Here is a 17,979-nt window from a genome sequence, read left to right on the forward strand (position 1 = left end):
TTTACAGCATATTCACTGCTATATAAAGACAGCTGTGTGCATGTCCGTGCGCGCGTGAGCGTGTGCGTGCGTGCACAAACGCACACACACACACACACCAACTGTGCCGTCTCTCCCAACCAGGCCTAAATTTAAACACATCACCAGTAGTAGACCACAGGCAGCCATGGTGGGCTGTGTGTGTGTCTCTGCGAGTGTGTGTGTGTGTGTGTGTGTGTGTGTGTGTGTAGTGGTTGAGAGGGTGGGCTGTGCATGGCCAGGGGAGTGCGTGTGTGCACTTGTGTGTGTACGTGTGTGTGTGTGTGTGTGTAAGCATCCAGGACTTTATGTGCATGTATTTCTGGATCTTCCCACAAAACTCGCAAACTTGCAAGAGATGATGTCCGTCAAATAAGACACCATGAGAGAGACAGTGTGTGTGTATGTGTACACGGTGTACTTGTGTGTCCTACTTTAGCTCTATTCAGTCTACGTCTCAAATTACAGTCATCCTACTTGTCTCTCTTCCTGATGCATCCCTCGCTCTCTCTCTCTCTCACTCACTCCCTCTCGCTCTCATGAAGACTCACACGTTAACTTCTAACTTCCAGTTCCGTTCATAAGATTAGATTTGAAACCACACTGGCTAACATAAGCAACACTGTTAGCATGTTAGTTGCCAAAACACAGGATACCACCATAAAACACAACATTCTTCATGAATCCATCATTATTTTGATTCAGAAAGAGATGACAAGTAGGGGATTCTGTGCCTTGCTCGAACACAGTTGGTCGAGGGTTAACTTTAAACATAACCGTTAGCATTGAAGGGTGAGGCTTTTGTTTTTGTCGGAACCTGTACGTTTAAATGATAAAACTAGAAGTTACCGCCGCAGTGTCGTTAAAACACAGATCAAGGTACAAGGTCAACTTTATTAGATCAAGCGCGCGGACAAGACGGAGACACTGCTACGATAGAGCAACTCTTAAATACTCGTCAATATGTCACATATAATTACACCTGAACAGATCTCATCTGTATTAACTTTCACAAACACTAAAAATGTCTGTAACACTTTCATCCACACTTGACTTGGGCTACTGTAAGGTATGTTATGTTTTACTAACCACTTCAAAATGTTTTACAAAATGGCATATTGGGCCCATGCCATGACTGATGACTCAACTACTAGGTAAGTACCTGGGGGCACATACAGGCCTTTTGCTCTGGATAAGTGTGTCTACTGAATGTTAAACTGTCTAAATGGCATCCTCTGATGTGTGGCACGGCTAACAGTACAGTCCAACATGATCACAGACAAACTCTTTAATATATATCTTCGTATTCCTACAGATCCATCAGTATCTTTGTCAAATGTGTGCATATTCCCAAAATAGACGACCCTTGCTTGTAAACACAGTTTAGTACCCAACCGACAGATCTATAAATACTCCTCAACGACCCATAGCAATCTCACCTCAAACCGCACATGTTAAGAAACATTTGTTTGACCAGTACTAAGAAATGTTTGACTTGAGGACAATGAGTCATCCCTGTTAAGACCCTCTCACCCCAAACGCTGTACATAGCACACACTATGTCACCAGCAGGGCTGGGAGTGTAATCCATTACAGATTGAAGTTAAAACAGACATATTCTAATCATTTGAAATGTTACTTTTAGATGGCTTACTAAATAAATTGTGTTAAATGAGAATACTGTATGCCCCCCCCAAAACATTTTTTTGGGGGCAATGTGTGGTGATACAAACATTGTCCACTGTCAAGATTCTCTTACTAAAAAGTTTGTCAATGTAACACCAGTGAAGATTTTGATGTTTTGATTTTAAACCAAGTATCAAAACACCAACAAGTAATTCTTGAGTTCATAGAATTATAGTTAGTCATCACCTCGAAGTCTTTGCAGCCTACATGCATGCTTCCCTGTGTAACTCATTTATATGACTATGCTACTTTCCTTTAATCACAAGGTTTTTTAATTACACAATTATGGTGCTTTTTTACTGTGGCCTTTTTGTAAATGTAATCACCATTTTGATTACTTCACCGTCACTTCATCACCACACTATACTTTGTAATCAACTACGTAACACTGTTACATGTATCCCGTCCATTCCAAACCACAGTTAAAGACGGACGAGAGAGACCTGTGCGAGCACGTTAAAGATGGGAGGTGAGGTCACGACGAGTCAGGGATGACACGGCGACACTCAGCGCTTACTCAGCACCCATGATAACACACAAAGTAAAGCCAGGCTTCCATTTTGGATTGACCTACTGTCTCCTCTCCTCCTCCCCCCTCCCCCGCCTGCCTGCCTGTTCCTCAGGTTGCTCTCCCGAGTCAGGAATTTGAAAAGCGTTCAACCTCATTCCTCTCTCTCCTCTCTCTCTTTCTCTCTCTCTCGTCTTCTCTCCCTCTCATCAATCTCACAAACACACCGCGGCCGCACGTCGAGTTAGCTTAGCCAGCTACCTTTAGCTTAGTCAACTACTTTTCACACTCACACAGGATAGAAAAACCAGAAACTACACCGTTTAAAACTCGCATCCCTTTCCCTCTCAAGTATCTCTTACGCCCTTGTTTTCATGAAATGAACTTTGAAGCAGTTGCAGCAGCAGTGTGATTTGAGATCCATCCGTAACAGTGGAGCTTCCTGGTGACACTGTGGTGTGTGTCTTTGTACTGAGGAGGATGGGGGGTGGTGGGAGGTGAGAAACAGAGACCATTTGGCCAAGCTAACGACTTCAAAACACCCTCCCCCGCGCACACACACAACACACACACACCTCTGCCCCGACCGTCTTGTCTTTCTCTCTGCTTCTACCTTTCCTCCCCCCCACACCCCCCAGTCCACCATAGTTTGGAGAGTCGCAGCCCTTCCCCAGTGACACCTTTAAGCTCGGCGTTAATTTAAATGTGTGAAGGTCTCATCCTTCTCCTCGCTAATCGACGAGGGCCATCGGCCACTTGTTGCTCAAGGTCTACACACTGGCCACTTTAGCAAGTAACCAACTTTAATAGCTGAGCTACAAGCTCACAACACATTGGGATGTGAGACACGTTGCCACGCTTTTTTTTTAATGTAAACTTATTTTTATACGTTATCGGCAAGTTTTAGGTCCGCTATTTTCGCGTGACACTGTCGTACGACCAAGTATAAAATAGGTTTGGCATTCTACTCTACTTGCCACTTTGGCAAGTAGCCAACCATCACCTGTTTTGTTGTAAACATTCTGTTCCCTCCCCCCCAACTTGTCCCTTGCTCTCCTCCTCTGCTTTAAAAACACCTTTGTTAACCGCTCAACCACCAGACTAATATACTCCCTCCCTACATCTTCCATTTTCTCCCGCTGTCTTAACGTCTCCTCATCTGACTTAACAGTCTGTTAACCTCCCCCTTTGCCCTCTGCTCCTCCACCGGTACCTGCTGCCGTAAACCTTCACTGTCACCTCCTCTTCTCCCCTACACCTTTCTTGAACCGTTAACCCAATCTTCTCCCTTCTCCCCATGCCCTCCTCCTGTCCAGCCAGCGCAGGGGACAGAACATAATCTTATCTATAAAAGGCAGGTCTATAAATAGCAGCTGGGCAGAGAGAGAGACAGAAAGAGAGAGAGAGAGAACCAACAGGCATCAACTCATCTGCTGATATTGAAAGGGGGTCCGTGCATGCGTGTGTATACGTGTATGTGTGTGGAAAGGGGCGGGGGGGGGGCTTCTAAACCGCAGTGAGCAATTACCAGGGCAGGATCAGTATCAGAATGCCTTTAATGTTAGAGTACGGTGGCCTGTAAGGGATATTTGTCCCGGGAACTCCTGGTACAGCAGTGTGCTGTCACAAAGTACATACTGACACACACACACATGCACGCACATGCACGCACACGCACGCACACACACACACACACATGTACGCACATACACACACACATAGCACTGACAACTGTCATACTCCAGAGTATAAATTATGCTTTAGAGCTACAGGTATGCTGCAGCTAATTAGCATGCTGACCTGGCTGTTAGTTTTGATGCTATCACTAGCAGTTTAGCAACAGCTGACTCTGTATAAAGTGTATTATATTATTATTATTATTAATAATAATAATAATAATAATAATAATAATAATAATCATCTATTTCTTTTTTTTTGTCTTTTACCTTTTTTTGTGCCAATTATGGAATATGGATGTGGTGTTTTGGAACCAAAGCTCCTTACACCTTGGGTCGGTGTGATTTTAAATCCATTAACAGTCCTCTAGAACTAGCGACTGGCTGGCTGTGCTACCTAAATAGATGGCATCAACAGATTAGCGGACTAAGCTAATTGAAAAGAAGCGATGGAAGAGAGATGGAGGGAGAGAGAGAGAGACAAGATGGGAAGAGGAGGAGGAGGGGTGGAAAAGGATGCACAGAAAAAGAGGGAGAAAGAGAAACGGCAGGCCAATGACCCGAACCGTCATAAGTAAATAAAAAACCTCAGTGTTAAATTAACTCCACAAATGGACCTCTAACTCTGTCTCAAATGAGATTTGCACACTCTCCGAGTTGAATGAAAGCTGAGGGTTTTACTGTGTGTGTAGACATGAGTTGGTGTTGTTAACTAGTGTGGGTCATTATGATTCATCACATGACGGTCAATGGACAGAAGGATAGAGGGATGGTGAAAGGAGAGAGATGGATACGGGGATGATGGCAGGAGAGATAAATGCAGAGGGATCGAGGCAGGGCTGCACCTATCGATTATCTTTGTAGCGATTATTCTATCGATTACTTTTTCGATAAATCGAATAGAGAATCGTGTTTTTTTATATTTAAGATTAACCACTTAAGCGTTATTTTTATGCAAACCTTTTGAAAATAGCAGATCTACAAGCTCAACATTTCTTTTTTACTTTTCACATGCCCAAACTAGGGATCGAATATGAATCAATTATTTTTTATTAAATGATCGATTATCAATCTTTTTTTAATAATCATAATTAAATCAATTAACTGTTGCACTCCTAGTAGATAGAGGGATGAATGGGGGAGGGGGGGTGCTGAGGGATAGAGGGATGATGGGGTGAGACATGGATAGATGCAGAGTGATAGAGAGGGAGGGGGAGGGGGACTTAGAGGAGGTCTAATATGGAGACAATAGTCTCTGAGGGAGGAAGAGACCTTTTAATTATCCTGCTACAAACGGCTTCCCTATGGTGAACACATGGCCCAGTAGAATACACACACACACGCGCACACACACGCACACGTGCGCGCCGGTGCACGGACACCCATACACACAATTATAATCTTACTTCTAAGAACAAACACGCAACAAATTTTCATCTAATTGGGCCTGCCCTGGTTAAAACATTTTAACTCCTGCTATTTGGAGGAGTGAACACAACAATATATGCAATGTAAATCTTTCATCTCCGAAACCAAAAATGTAAGCTAGCAACCATAGTTTGTTTGAACTCTGGGCGTGAACTGATCACTGGTCTGTCTCTACCAGGCCTGAGTTTGGGATCGTTTGTTTTACCCTCTCTATGTTTCATCACCTGTAAAGAACATTAAAACAAGCATCCCTCCCTCTTTCCATCCATGCATCCCTTGCTTTGCTCTCTGTTCAGGCTCTGTCATGTCTTTACACGATCATGACTGCAGGCAGTGTGTGTGTGTGTGTGTGTGTGTGTGTGTGCCACAACTCCCACAAAAGCACATGCAACAATGGAGGATGAAACATCCTTGTGTGTGTGTGTGCGTCATAATCTATGCAACAGACACTATCGCGACAAACAACCAACACCGCACAAACAAAACACTACTGAACTAATCCCAAGTATCCCACTGCAAACTAACTGTACAAATACATGATCCAGTTGTGCAATGAGGAAGCCAACATCCACATCACGAAGGGGCCTCTGACCGCCCTGTCAGAGCACATGCACACACACACACACACACACGCACACGCACACGCACACACACACACACGCACACACACACACCACACGACCGGACCATGTTGCCATGCTGGAAGATGAGAATTCATCAAGAAGGAAGGAAAAAACTTTCATCAAGTTCACCCGAGGAAATCACATGAGGAATCCACACACACACACACACATTTACTTTGATGCTTAGATTAAACTGCCCCCTCCCACACACACACACACACACACACACACACACACACACACACACACATAAAACCCCATACATCTTTATCATCCATCAGTAACCGCTGTCACTTATAATGTGGAGTGGAAGGGCGAGTTAATGTCCCCCCCCCCCCCCCCTGTGTGAGTGTGTGTGTGTGAGATCTGCGCCTGTCGCCGAGGGCCTCGCTCGCTCGGCTTCAGTGTAGAATTTCGTAATGGAATGCGAACTGCTCATCCGGATCTCAACTCCTCCTGCCTCCTTCCGAGAGGAGAGGAAAGGAGGAGAGGTTGACAGAGAGAAAGGGGAACGAGGAGGAGGAGGAGGCAGAAAGAGATGAAGGGGAAAGAGGAACAACACATCGACAGGCGAGCGCTTTACCAGCTGTCTACAGAATAACCATCATAAAAACATATCATCATGTACGAAAACTATCAACAGGTTGCATCCTTCAAACTTCAGCAACTGTTTTTAAAAGTTCCTACACACACAGCAGCATGACAAGAAGAGGCAGGAGAGAGAGACAGAGGGAGAGAAAGGGAGGGAGGGAGGGAGGGAGGAAGAAATGCCTAGCAACCATTATCTAAGCAGTATACGGGCTACGTTGCAGTTCCCCCAGAGACAGAAAGGGAAGAAAGAAGGAAAAAAAAAAACACACCCATCAATGCATCACCTCTCTTCTCCGCCATGAGGCTGGAGAAACTTTGACAAAGTTACACCGACAAACCAGCCTATCAATTATTGACCCGAACAAGCGATAAGGTTTTATGCGATAAAACAACAAACAAAAAAGCCCACATGCAGCATCCCTGCCCTAATTATAGTTATACCACTAAAACATTCTATGTCCAACCCCCCACTGTGTGTGTGTGTTAAAAAGTTAAGACCAGTCCATGTCAGGGTGAAAAAGAGAGGCTAGTAAAGTTATAACCTTTTCAAATGGAGGGATGAGGATGTCGAAACAGTTTGTAGCAATGGCTGGTGAGAGAGACAGAGAGGAGGGGGGTAGGGAGGGAGGAGTGGATGCAACAGGCGGCGTCAACCGGTCGAGGAGAGGAGGAGAAAATAAACTCTATCTTCCAACTTCTATTAAAGCCCCCCAACACTGACTGACTGAGTGACACAAACACACCCCGAAGAAGATGATGATGCGCCCCCTCCCCTCCCCCAGGTCACGCACCAAACAGGCTCTAGTTTCTTCGGTTAAACTTTAGTTCTGGTGGTGTGTGTGTGTGAGTGCGTTTCTTTCCTTCCTGCAAGGTCATACACACACACACACACACAGCGGACTGTAGCTTTAACAACACATGGCATGGTTAAGAGAAACGAGGCTCTCTCTCTCTCTCTCTCTCTCTCTCTGACGATGATCAAAGTGCAACCCGAGATATGATGATGAAGATATGGATGCTCTGGGGTTTCGACTTTGACCCCCCCTCCCCCATCATCATTATCATTAAAATAAAGACATTCACTAATTCAGAAACTTTATTTATGTTTATAGGGAGGCATTACTAGCTATAATGTAGGTTTAAAACGAAAAGTTGCGTGTTAAAAAAAAGTTACGTCCATCGACTTTAACCAGCAAAACCATCCCACGTACATCAGGTCTCTCTCTTCCTCATCATCGAGGCGAAACCCCCGAAACCAAACTTTTAACAGAGAATGCCAACAACAACCAACCAGTCCTTAAAACATTCAAACAAACAAACTAAAACGACAACTTTGCGTGCAACAGCGTCGTTTGTTCTTATCATTTAAAGCTAATAATGCGAATGAGGAAGGAGAGAGAGAGAAGAGAAGAGGGGGTCAAATTCCACCGCCTGAGAGACAGTCCACGCACCGCACGGATGAGCAGCATCAGCACGCAAGCAGAGAGACGGCGGGCCGCGGCGATGGGCGAAACAAACTCACCCTCTACATCTCTCTCTAGCCTCTAGAAACTCGCAACTTTGTTTCGACTTTGAGAGCAACTTTGTATCCAAAACTCTCCCACCGCGACAGCAGCGGCCCGACACATGAGATGATCACCCGACCACGCACACATCGACGACGTGCGCGTGGATGAGACCGAATAAAAAAACTTTTTGATGATACATTTAAAGGGGAAAAAACCCAGCGACTTACGCTTGACTTTGTTGGGGTTGAGCTGCTTGCGCCGAGACATCGCGGTGTGGTGCTGGTGGTGGCGATGAAGATGAGAAGTAGAAGTAATAATGAGGATGACGTTGAGGATGGAATTCAGAAAAAAAAGAGAAGCTGCCACTAAAGTTGTTCCGGAGAGAGAGAGAGAGAGAGAGGAGGAATCAAAATGGCGTTTCTCTTCTGAAGGATGTGCAAAGTCCGACCAAACTTTGTTCGTCTCCTCCTCTCTCCTCTCCTCTCTCTTCTTCTTCTTGATCTCCTCCTCTCTTGGTTCGGATCACTCCTTCCTCTCCTCCTTCTCCTCCTGATCTCCGCATTAATTAATCCTCCTTCAAACGATCCCGGGGGGGGAATCAATGTAATGAGGAGGGGGGAAGAAGAAAAAAAAAAGAGACTTGTTGGATGGAGGTGAGAGAGAGGAAAATAGTTTTGCTTAATTCGCTTTCCTCCTCCCACTGGACTCCCAATGCGCTGCTGCTGCTCTCTCTCTCCCTCCCTCTCTCTCTCTCTCTCTCTCTAAACCTGATAAGTAAAGCGCATCACGTGTTTGGTCTCTGGTCTCCTAGGGATGTGGCCGAGAGAGGCTGTGCAACGACTGCAAGCATCTCTCTGTGTGAACGCATGAGAGGAGGAGGAGGGGAGGGGGGACGGCGAAAAAAGACGGAAGGGGAGAGAGAGAGAGGGGGGGGCTGGGGGGGAGAGAGGGAAAAAAAGTTGTTTCTTCTTTTTTTGGGAAGAAGGAGGAGGACTTTACAGCGTGGTACCCTCGATCTGCACACTTTAGCTCTCTCTCCCTCTCTCTTTATCTCTCTCTATCTCTCTTTCACAACCGAAGGACGAGAACAAAAAAAAAGTTGACTCCCATCTGTTTTTGGGGGTCTGCGACGTCGATTGCAACTGTGGATGTGAAAATAAAAGTTTATCCTGCTTTAGAGGTGGTTTTAAAGTCGTGTAAAACCGTGTGTGTGTGTGTGTGTGTGTGTGTGTGTGTGTGTGTGTTTGGGGGAGGGGGTATTTATTTGATGATGAGGAGGATAGGCTGATTATAAATACATACAAACACCAAAAGGACATGTTAGACTTACTGACCTGCTGGCTGGGTGGTTACTTGTTTGATTAAATGCTTGATGGAAATAGGGGACCTGAACTTTAACTTTTCTTAGTTTCAGTTGTTAAGTGGGGTTCGGCATAGCTTTAAATCCTCTCAGTGCCAGTCAGTGTAAAAACATTTTACCTCTCACAGTAAAATGAACACTCACACTGAGGTTTTTTTGCTGTGGTGGAGAAAGTTTTAAGTAAAAGTATCAATAGAGCAATGTAGAAACACTCTGTTACAAGTAAAAGTCTGGTAATCAAAATGTACTTGAGTAAAAGTACAAAAGTATTGGTAGGCTACTTAAAGAACCAAAAGTAGAAAGTATTCATGATGCAGAATGTACCATTTCACAAGTTTTCAAATGTCTAAAATGTATAAAAAACCTTTTGAAAATAGACAAAATCTATTAAGTAACTAGTAACTAACGTTTTCAAATAATTGTAGTGGAGTAAAAGCACAAATTTTGCCTCTGAGATGTAGTGGAGAAGTAAAAGTATGGAAATTTGGTAATACTCCAGTAAAAGTACCTCAGAATTGTACTTAAGTAGGCCTACAGTACTTGAGGATATGTACTTAGTTACTTTACACTGAGTTCTTTTTGCAGTGTAGTAGCCTACCAGTAGGCCTATATGTTCTTCCAACATTCCTCCAACCCTCATCTCCAGATCCACACCACCAGACCAGACCCCTCCCCGTTGCGACCACTAGGGAAGTCTACATCCTATAGTCCAAGTGGGAAGGTCACGTCGTGATTGGCTGTGTGGTTGTCGTGGGATACACACGCTGTCCTTAATGTGATCTTTGATCACTATCTGGGGGTCTTTACCATGGATGGCAGACAGAGAGGCAACCTGTTTGTTTGGACAAGATAATGATGTTGTTGTTTTTTTCTTTGGGAGATACTTAAAAAGGCATCAATTAACTCGAACAACGATAATCCTTAATTTTAATACATTTTAACAAATAAACCTATAAGTTTGCACAGATCCAATTGTCAGAATTGATCAATATTTATTCTATTTTATATCAATATTGGTTAATTTACCATAAAGTATAATATGACTTTTCTTTTTCTCCCCACTTTTCTTTTTGGACAAGTTCCTCACTGGAGAGGAGCACACACAGAAAAATAACGATGATGATAAGTCACCCTCTTCTTTACACCCATATAGGCCTATGGCTGCTGTGATGTGACAATAAAGTTGATTCTGACTCCTGACTGTCAGCGGTTGCCTAACAACCAACGTGCCAATCACATCAGGCCGACCATCCCGCCGGGCTATGGGATCTAGACAGAGACTCATCCTCCCCGCTGTCTGCTCTGCTGCAGCCGTGCAGGAAGCGCCTGGCCTGTTGTCGGGCCTCATTTAGTCTCATATATTCCCATATTTATATTTTCCAAGATGTATTTTATGTATTTATGTATTCATTTATTGCCAGTTTAGTTGTCTGGGACGGTTTAAATTCGTTCTTAGTTTGAGTTTTTCCACTCTTTGTCTCTGGATGCAAGTTTTCCTGTTGAGCAACGCAACAAGTTACTCTGTCTGGTGCTGGTCTAGGATTGGTGGTGGTTGCTATGGCAACGCCAGCTCCCTGGACAACTAATACAACTTAGGCTGTTTTCGGTGCCTTGGATGTAGGCTACAACTGACATACCTCCAGGTCCAATTTATTTAAACACTAAATTATTAAAGCCCTTCTTCTACTAGCCCTAATAGTGAACATATGCATTCTTTTTTTAAAGAAAGGAGAAAAAGTGGACAGTGATGGAAGAAGTACACACATTTTTTACTTGAGTAAAAGTATCAATATCCTATTGTAGAATTACAAGTACCTTCAAGTTTGGTATTCAAAATTTACTTGAGTAAAAGTACAAAAGTATTGGCATCAAAATATACTTAAAGTACCAAAAGTAAAAGTAGGTCTACTCATTATGCAGAAAAATCCTTTGAAAATAGCAGATCTACAAGCTCACAACGTGTCGCAAGTGACAATATTTTCAAATTGCCAACGTATATCTGAAGTGGTTTTGTAATAATAATCAAAATCTACAAAGTAACTAGTAACTAAAGTTTTCAAATAATTATAGTGGAGTAAAAGTACAATATTGTAGTCGTAGTAGAAGTAAAAGTACTGGAAATGGGAAATACTCCAGTAAAGTAAAAATATCTCAAAATGGTACTTGAGTAAATGTACTTTCCACCACTGCAAATGGACCACCTTTACAGGTAAATTAACAAAGAGGAATGTTGCTCTGTAGGTCGCTGCTTGTGACTTAAGATGTGACATTGCGGTTGCGTGCATCAGATACCATGTGTTGAGAAACAGATAACTCTGTAGTGTTGTTGATAGGTGAAATACAGACAGCAGTGGTCGAGGTACGGTTGCTAAGGAGACAGTAGCTGGGGTCTGAACCATGCGTCGCATACACAATCCTCCACACTGCAGTGTACAGCAGTCTGCACTTTACTGAAGTTTGTCTGAACTCTCACTCTGTGTGTAGGCCCAGAACCTGGTTCACGCACGCACGCATGCACAGTTTGCACGCACACATGCACACAAACATGCAGGGAAGGACGCAGAGGGCATTTTGCGCGTGCATGTGTTCCCGGCATGCGCACGTGCGAAAATTTTAGTTTTTTTTATCAGGTTTGTTTCTTTTTGGGGTGTTTTTGTTACTTTAATTCGGTTAATTCGGTACAAAAAATGTACTAGATGTAGATGTAGATGTAGGACTTTTTTCTTCATCCCAAAAGTGGGGGGGATACCCCCCCCCCCCAATGGAACTGAGTATGTTCAAACCCCCCCGCCCCCCTCCTGCGTCCCTGCACAGGCCACTGCCAAAGAGAGAGGCAAGGACCAGGTGATAGTTAATGGTATTACCCTAACAACAACACTTATCCAATCATTTGTTTTGACAGCACATCAATCAGACACTGATTTTACCCCCTCCCTCCCGAAACCAGAATTATTCAGGCCTGAACCTCCACATCACCAGTTTAACCAGTTTGATGCACTAATCATGCAATGGTAATGAACTGGCTTAATGTAATCCCTGTTCCTCTGTGTGCCTACATTGCACACTCTCTCTCTCTCTCTCTCTCTCTCTCTCTCTCTCTCTCTCTCTCTCTCTCTCTCTCTCTCTCTCTTTCTTTCTCTCTCTCTCTCTCTCTCACTTTATGAATTGCTTTTCCGTCCATGTAGATTAAATCAAAGTGATGTGTTGTTAAAAACAAGTGTCTATACTCTGATAGAGTGTTTGATCAGTATCAGGGGGTTAAAGCCAGAACATCTATTTTCAGGATGGGATACCAGTTTCATGTTGTAACACTATACAGTTTAAGCTGATCAATGGGTACTGGAGAGATGCGAAGACCCCTGTTACTGAACAAACTCTCTCTATATACTATAGCAATGATTATCAGAATAGGTAGAGCTTTAACTTTTTAACAAAACACTTTTTGTTTTAACCAAGAAATCTGCACCTATTCTAATGCAAGTATAACACCAAATCTTAAGCATCTTAAATATTGTAATCAACTTTTACATTTCAAACATATTGGAGATTCCAGTGGTGGAAACTAAGTACATTCACTGAAATACTGTACTTAAGTACAATTTTAAGGTACTTTTACTTTACTGGAGTATTTCCAAATGTATACACTTTACTTCTACTCTATCTCAGAGACAAATATTGTACTTTTTACTCCATTACAATTATTTGATAACTTTAGTTACTTTGTGGATTTTGATTATTATTATTACAAAAAATACATTAACCACTTCAGCCCTATTTAAACTTTGGCTATTTGAAAATAGCAGATCTGCAAGCTAACAACATGTAGCGAAGCCACATGTTGTTAGAGTCTTTATACATTTTACACATAACAAGTTATATTATGATAACTTGTGAAACGGAAACGGGACATTTTGCATAATGATAATGATAATTCTGCACTACTTTCACTTTTGGTACTTTAAGTATATTTTGATGCCAATACTTATGTACGTTGACTCAAGTACATTTTGATACTTTTACTTGTGACTGAGTGTTTCTACATTGCAGTATTGATACTTTTACTTGTAACAGAGTGTTTCTACATTGCAGTATTGATACTTTTACAAAAGTAGGAAACACCAAAAAGTTGCCTGCCCTTCCCTGCCACCCAGCCCAGGCCTTATAGAAAAAGTGTGTGATGTTATTTATTGGACAGTAACCATGGCTCCGGTAGCCGTCGCTAGGGGGGAGAACCCATCGTAGCTCTCTCTCTCTCCACCAGCAACAAAAGGGTGGATTCATCCGCGGAGGAGGAGAAAGAGGAGGAGGAGGAGGACGGGGCGAGGAGGTATCCCAACTCAAGATGGAGGGGGACCGGTTTGAGCACGCTGCCGACCGAGTCGGTTGGTGCGTTTCGTGCGCAACAGCGCACATACGAGGAAGGAACCGTGCGTGGGGCGGCTGTGAGTGAGTGTGTGAGTGAGTGAGTCGACGCAGTTGTTGCTGAAACACTACGCCCCCTCTGTGTGTGTGTGTGTGTGTGTGTGTGTGTGTGTGTGTGTGTGTGTGTGTGTGTGTGTGTGTGTGTGTGTGTGTGTGTGCGTGTGTGTGTGTGTGTGTGTGTGTTGTGTGTGTGTGTGTGTGTGTGTGTGTGTGTGTGTGTGTGTGTGTGTGTGTGTGCGTGTGTGTGTGTGTCTGTCTGTCTCTCTCTCCTCCTCAGTGTTGCCAGGTTTTGTGAGAGAAATAAGGAACCAGGTGTATGAAAACAAGCCCAAAAGAAGCAACGATTAATACATGAGCCCTTTGATTGATTGAATACTTTGTTAACAGATTGCAAGAAAAAAGCACAGAAAGTACAGTTCAATACAAAGGATGCTAAAAGGATTAAACCCAAGAAAGCACTATGGCTTCTTTCCATTGGGGTCCTGTCAGATTCAATTCATGAAACATTTAATGACAGACAAAAATACAATAGCCTACTATGCAAAAACATAATATAAACGAGTAGTAATCAAAACGGAAAACATGTATGTACAGTAAATAGTTCGGGGTTCACTGTCTAATTGAAAATAGCAGATCTACAATGCGTAGCGATGCGAAACATTTTAACAACACAAATCTTGTATGGGGGGTTCCCTAGGCACAAATACATATTAATTTGGGGGTCCTTGACGTGAAAATGTTTGAGAACCACTGGTTTAAACAACTTTAGGAAACAAGCCCCAACAAGCAACCACACTTCAGAAACAAGCCCAAAGTCGCTCATAATAAGCGGACATGGCAACGCTGCTCCTCCTCCATTGGAGAGCTGTTCACAGTCAGTCACATGAATCCAACACCTGTCGGTGGTGTCTGGGATGACAAGCACATGCTGCTCGTGTTCTCTTCTCTCTCAGCCGGCCCAGCGGAGGAAAGAGAGACAGACACGTTCGTTTGTTTCATTCGTCCATCCTCCCCGTAGTTGAAAAAAACTCAACGACGACTTTAAATAAACTTCCCCAGCTGTTATAATTTGTCGACACAGTTGTAACTTTTGAAAATGAGTGATGGCGACTCGAGCATTCTGTCGAAGTTTGACTTTGAACGCTTTATAGTTTGTTGGGGAAGAGGAGAAGAGGGGAGGATGTCGCATGTCGACATGTGCTCGGGCTGGGAAGAAGAAGGAAGATAAGGAAGGATGGGGGAGGGAGGGGGAGGAATGAGGAGGGAGGGGGGAGGGGTGAAAAACCGGTTTCCAATGGTGACGGATGATTTGTAGGTAACAGTTGTTTGCCTTGCCTGCCCTGCTCTGCACTGTAGTGTTGAGGCATATTACACACACACACACACACACACACACACACACACACACACACACACACACACACACACACACACACACACACACACACACACACACACACACACACACACACACACACAGGCAGATAACATGTAATGGAGTTTGGAACTGATAAACCCGGGGCAGTTACAGAATGCATCGGCTGCATAAAACAACCTGGTCTAATGTGTAACTTGTCACAGGAAAAAAAAGTGTTTATGCTGTTCAGTATGCCAAACTTTGCCATCTTAAGAAGTCTAAATAAAAGTAGACATACTCTATTTAAAAAACACCACAGGTTCAATTCCTGTGTCCTTGAGAAACACTAAATCCACACGATTACCCACTCCACTGTGAGCCACTGTGGATAGGCAGTGGCACATCAGCTGAAAGCATCAAATGAAAACAGTCTAATACTTTTTACAATAATACAGTGTATCTGTCCTTCAAGCATGCAGTCAGTCCACTGCTTCAAAACAGGTTAATGATTACAACAGCCTGCATAAGGTAACTGTTGGCGTTTCATGCATGATGGGTTAGAGGCATATGAAACTACAGTTATGCATCTGATCATAATGGAATACAGACATAATAACTGCTGGCATACAAACCCGGCAGGCATATGAAATACAGGCATTTACTATACAGTTATCTGATCAGGGTCTTTGAACTTAAATGTGATGTTGTTCCTTTCACAGAAAATGGAGGACAGACTGGCTCGGAGAAGAAACCCGCAGGTGAGATTTGAAAGTCTCACTTTCAAAACAGTGTTCTTGTTGACATCAAATCTGATTTGCTCATCCATTGAGTTCCTTTCTGAGTTTTTTAAAGCTGCAATCTGAAACTTATTTCAATGATTAAAACCTTATTTCAACCTATCTGTATGGTAGAGTATGATAATACAATATAAGTAGCACACCTGCAGTTACTGGGGCAACTATCTTTCAGATTGGATACAGACGTGAATGGGGTTCCGTTTGTCTCTCAAACATCACTGAGTCGGCAGAAGCCGACATTGTAGCTATAATCGTGGGCACTCGCTTTGGCACTCCTCACAGGGCTCAAGCACTTCTTCTGATGGCACGCCTTGCTTTCTTGTATTAAGTGTTGATTGTGTTGTGATTAGATTTCGATTAATGGTGTTATCAACATTGAGTCTACATGTTCCACATTGTGTCATGTGACGTGGACTATCATGACCTATTGTGCGTTCGGAAATGCACACCGGGAGCGCACTCACATATTAGTTTGTATTGGCCAGTGCGCTCAGTGCTATATATCCAAACGCACCCATTGTGTCAGTATATGACGAGTTGGGAGTGAGAATGTGTTGGAACTGCTGTGATTGGCTACGACGCGTGGAGGGAGAGCTTTTGGTTCACGTGGTAAGCTATTCCATGACTTGCCAACTTGGACGGCTCGTTCGTGGCCATGCACTCAAGGCTTTCAGTTGATCGTTGCGGGTACCCGCTTGCCTATAGCGGCTCACTTAAGTGCGCCTGAAGGCCTCACTGTTCTAGGGTTAGGCCTAACCCTAAACCTAACCCTTGTTTTAAAATCTCAGTGATTTAAAAAGTCATGCTTTTGTTGTAAAACCTTACACATACGCAGGGCATTGCGTCAACCAAGACAAGCCCCCCCCCCCCCCCCCCCCCCCACAAACATAAACAAAAAAGTTCTCTGGAATCACATACGTGACACAATAAAGATGTGGCAACATCTTTATTTTAGTTTGGGCATTATTGCAATTACTTGTCTCCCTCCATCAGGAGACAGAGGCAATGTAAATAAAACCTATGCATTGTAGCTTTAAAGTATCATGTCATTTTTGTGGCATCAATCTGGGTGGAGCAGGGGGAAAGTTGTGGTGAAATGCAACACAGGTCTTTATCAGGACTGACTTTCTGTGACTCTGTAGCATTGTGGTGTTGTGTGACTATTGTAGCATCCAATCTGTTGTCACCCTGTTATGTTGCCTACGGTTTGTGCTGATACTAGGATTACCTTGCCACTCTCTTTCTGGTTCTGCTTCAGGCAGGATGATTGTATATGGTGTTGTATTACATCTCGTCTCTCAACTTGACTATTTACTGACGGTGCCTTCTTGTTCAGGATGATAGAGGGTATATGTCTGTATACTTTTGTCTTATTGTGATGTTCCTCTTCTGTACCTACTGTACTTCTATGCCTTGTATCTGTAACACTTTACTGCTGTGCTGTCTATGTCTGTCTGTCTGTCTGTCTGTCTGTCTGTCTGTCTGTCTGTCTGTCTGTCTGTCTGTCTGTCTGTCTGTCTGTCTGTCTGTCTGTCTGTCTGTCTGTCTGTCCGTCCGTCCGTCCGTCCGTCCGTCCGTCCGTCCGTCCGTCCGTCCGTCCGTCCGTCCGTCCGTCCGTCCGTCCGTCCGTCCGTCCGTCCGTCCGTCCGTCCGTCCGTCCGTCCGTCCGTCCGTCCGTCCGTCCGTCCGTCCGACTTCAAACTCTCAGCACGCGTCATAGAAGGTTGTCTAGAGCCGCCAATCCGACCGATATGCCCATATATAGGCAGATATGGAGATCCAGTTGTCCAGAACCGCCGATCCCACCAATTTGTATATCGGTACATATACTGAAATATCTCTATATATCAAAAAAAAACGTAAAATCCCCATACTGTATGGAGTATGGATGTCATCAATATGACATCATACACTGGCCTATACTCCATATTTGGGCATGCCTAACACATAACTCCTTATATGGGCATAAAAGGGGCACAGACAGACAGATACAGAAATCTCCTCA

The 17,979-nt window shown here is 43.7% G+C and overlaps 1 protein-coding gene across 1 annotated transcript in view; it reads right to left on the minus strand.

The window, feature by feature from the left end:
* The window catches only part of LOC308077320 (ras-responsive element-binding protein 1-like), a 63,152-nt gene extending 54,108 nt beyond the window's left edge, over nucleotides 1-9,044 (minus strand). The window contains 1 exon segment of the mRNA XM_080417960.1: nucleotides 8,266-9,044. Within this exon segment, the coding sequence (XP_080274086.1) occupies nucleotides 8,266-8,305 (40 nt within the window). The 5' untranslated portion in view covers nucleotides 8,306-9,044.
* Nucleotides 9,045-17,979: the final 8,935 nt, after the last annotated feature.

The sequence above is a fragment of the Gymnoscopelus braueri genome (genome assembly GCF_963280865.1).
Source record: "Gymnoscopelus braueri genome assembly, chromosome: 21".
Lineage (NCBI taxonomy): Eukaryota > Metazoa > Chordata > Actinopteri > Myctophiformes > Myctophidae > Gymnoscopelus > Gymnoscopelus braueri.